Below are 3081 nucleotides of genomic sequence, written 5' to 3' on the forward strand. Positions count from 1 at the left end.
TTTTGAGAGGGAGTCTTTCTCTGTCACCCAGGCTGGAGTGGAGTGGTACAATCTCGGCTCACTGCAACCTCCGCCTCCTGTGTTCAAATGATTCTCCTGCCTCTGCCTCCTGAGTAGCTGGGACTACAGGTGCCTGCCACCACACCCTGCTAATTTTTGTATTTTTGTAGAGAGGGGGTTTTACTATGTTGGCCAGGCTGGTCTCGAACTCCTGAACTCAGGTGATCCACCTGCTTTGGTCTCCCAAGTAAGCCACTGAGCTCAGCCTGATCCCAGTGTTTTGTTTTGTTTTGTTTTGTTTTGTTTTTTAAATCTTTATTTCATTTTATTTCTTTTTTTTGAGATGGAGTTTTGCTTTTGTTGTCCAGGCTGGAGCGCAATGGTGTGATCTCTGCTCACTGCAACCTCTACCTCCTGGGTTCAAGCGATTCTCTGTGTCAGCCTCCTGAGTAGCTGGGATTACAAGCATGTGCCAACATGCCTGGCTAATTTTTTTGTATTTTTAGTACAGACAGGGTTTCCCCACGTTGGTCAGGCTCGAACTCCCAACCTCAGGCAATCTGCCCGCCTCGGCCCTCCTAAGTGCTGGGATTACAGGTGTGAGCCACCGTGCCTGGCCCTACGATCCCAGTGTTTCAATTGAGTCCATCACCTTCTTTTCCCACTGCTCTGCTACCTGAGTCCCACGCAGACCTACTTCCCCATGGCTGTTCCTTGGGCTGCCTCACCTCCACGCCCACCCACCTCAGGAATCCATAGGGCGCAGCTGACGTGCACCCACTTGGTCCCACTTCTGGTGGGCTTCAAGGCTCCTCCTCGCTTGGGGCAGAGCAGGCACTTTGGCTGGACACCCAGGGCACACGTCCGGCACAGCCAGCTGCCCGTGGGCACCTTGAGGATCCCATAGCATGCCTAGGAGAGAGCAGGGTAGTCATGCATCAGCGGCATTGACCAGTCTGTGTCTGGTCAGCAGTCAGCTGCATTTGGTCCAATGCCAGCCCCATGCTACACTGCCACACAGCCTCCAGCCTCTGGCAGGTACACCTCCTGAGGAGTTACAATGCAAGGAAGGAAGGAAGGGCTCCCAGAAAGCCTTCCTTGGCCTGCTTGTATGCCTGAACTGTCACCATTTCAGTCCTCTGTGAAAAGGGTTGAGGTCTGCCCTCTGCTGGGAGGAGAGTCACTTTAACCAGACGTTCCTAAGCAGCAACAGACTTCAGGAGGTTCGAGGAATCCCCTTCAGTGGGGTGTGTACAAAATTGGGTGTGTACTTCCTGGAACCGTCCCAGAGCCCTCCTATTTCTTACACAGGGACCCATGAAGAGGGTTTCCCCCACCCAGAGGCATGACTGGGGGAAACCCTCTTCATGGGTCCCTGTGTAAGAAATAGGAGGGCTCTGGGACTCGGGTGAGACACATGAACCTGAGAGCTGCTGGGTATAAGGGATGTGTCTGTTTATATGAAACGTGCACTGCCCACCCACCAGCTAGCCCAGCGAAGCCCCTCCCTCCGAGTTCCCCAGGGGCTATTCCAGCAACGGTGGGAAAGGCAGCCTTAAAGTTAGGGCCAGAGTGGGTCCCCTAGGTCCTAGTCAGGTCTGCAGACAAGGCCCAGAGATACTCAAGACCTCGAGCCTTGGGCCCCAAACCAAGGGGAGCCTGGCTAGGCTGCACTGGGACGTAATGCCAGTGATGGTGACAAATAGGTAGATTCCTTACTAGACTGTTCTAAACAAAGACCCATAGTACACAATTTAATCCATGCAACCAGTCTTATTTATGCATAATTGAGAAAACACAGGCCCAGAGAGGTTGTGAAACTTGTCTAAAGTTACACAGCTTGTGAAGGGCAGAGCCACGATTGAAACCAGGCAGCTTTGCTCTTGGTGACAGCAATGGGCTGCCTTTTGGTAAATTCAGGACATGAGGAGCAGAGGAGGAGGGGCAGGGACAGGGTGCAAGGCGGGGAGGGTCTGAGGGAGGCTGATGGGAGAGGACAGAAAGACCAGCCAACGGGTACTGGCTTGCGTCTGGCTGGCAGGCCTAAGCCAAGGGGCCCTGTGTGCATATGGCACCACAAAGCACGCTCGCCATTCCCTTCCTGCTCCTTCCTTCTTAAGGGCCTCTGCCCATGGTGCCCCTGGAGAGCCAAGCGGGGGTCTGCCAGGCAGCATGCGTGAACATGGCATGGGTGAGGGTGACTGGGGTGTCTGCCCACCTGATGCACACAGACGTTGCATTTGTCACAGAAGACCATCTCGTTGCCATCCTCGCCCTCAGGAGAGCGGCACACGTCACAGACGACATCCTCATCGTACTCGATGCCCAGCCCCTCCTGCGTTTCGATGGCCCTGGCCATATTCTGGTGGCACAGGGTCTCCAGCTCCTCCAGCACACGTTCCAGTGTCAGCTCATCCAGCTCCGGCCTCTCTGTGAGGAGGACAGTAGGACGTGGTGGGGTTAGGGGCCCAGCCTCCGGTGAGCTTTGAAGAGGACTTGGCTCCTGGGGCTGCAGGATTTCAGTCGGGGCGGATGTCTGGGAGGGTTTCCACCTATCCACTGTGTGGCCTAGGCAGAAGCTGCCACTGCCTTGTGCCTCAGCTCCATCGTCTGAAAACGGAATGATCTGGACAGTCCCATCTCAAAGGCCCCCGACCTGTGCTGTTCTGACTTTAGACAGCCTGCCTATGACCATAAGGACACGTGTATGATTAACGTGAGGGTCTCCAGGACGTGGCCAGCTCCACGGAGAAGGCACTGCTCGTGCTGTGCGCATGAGGGGACCTCTGCGGGTGGCTGAATACGGTCGAGTTAGCCCTTGCTGGGACACATTAGTGGGCTCCAGCCAGGTAGCCCACACCTTCTGACCTCAGCCCCATTGACCATCATAGACTCCCTTGCGTGCTCACTGCCTCTTCATGTAACATTTGTACTTACCACAACTGTCCCAAAACCCCTGTAACTGAGGTGCTATTATTGCCCCCACCTGACAGCTGCAGAAACTTCAGGAGGCGAAGAGACACTAATCAGTCAAGTCACCATTCAGTAATGCAGTATGAACATTCCCCCCAGATCCATGCC

The 3081-nt window shown here is 54.8% G+C and overlaps 1 protein-coding gene across 12 annotated transcripts in view; it reads right to left on the reverse strand.

Moving 5' to 3' along the window:
• JADE2 (jade family PHD finger 2) overlaps positions 1 to 3081 on the reverse strand; it is a 60418-nt gene that overhangs the window by 22334 nt on the left and 35003 nt on the right. For all 12 annotated transcript variants that reach the window (XM_037739911.1, XM_017532378.2, XM_017532374.2 and 9 more), the window contains 2 exons: positions 2219 to 2430; positions 745 to 912 (listed from right to left, as the gene is read on the reverse strand). In XM_037739911.1, coding sequence (XP_037595839.1) covers positions 745 to 912; positions 2219 to 2430 — 380 coding nt within the window. The remainder of the gene's footprint in view (positions 1 to 744; positions 913 to 2218; positions 2431 to 3081) is intronic.

This window comes from Cebus imitator, unplaced genomic scaffold (genome assembly GCF_001604975.1).
Source record: "Cebus imitator isolate Cc_AM_T3 unplaced genomic scaffold, Cebus_imitator-1.0 Scaffold76, whole genome shotgun sequence".
NCBI lineage: Eukaryota > Metazoa > Chordata > Mammalia > Primates > Cebidae > Cebus > Cebus imitator.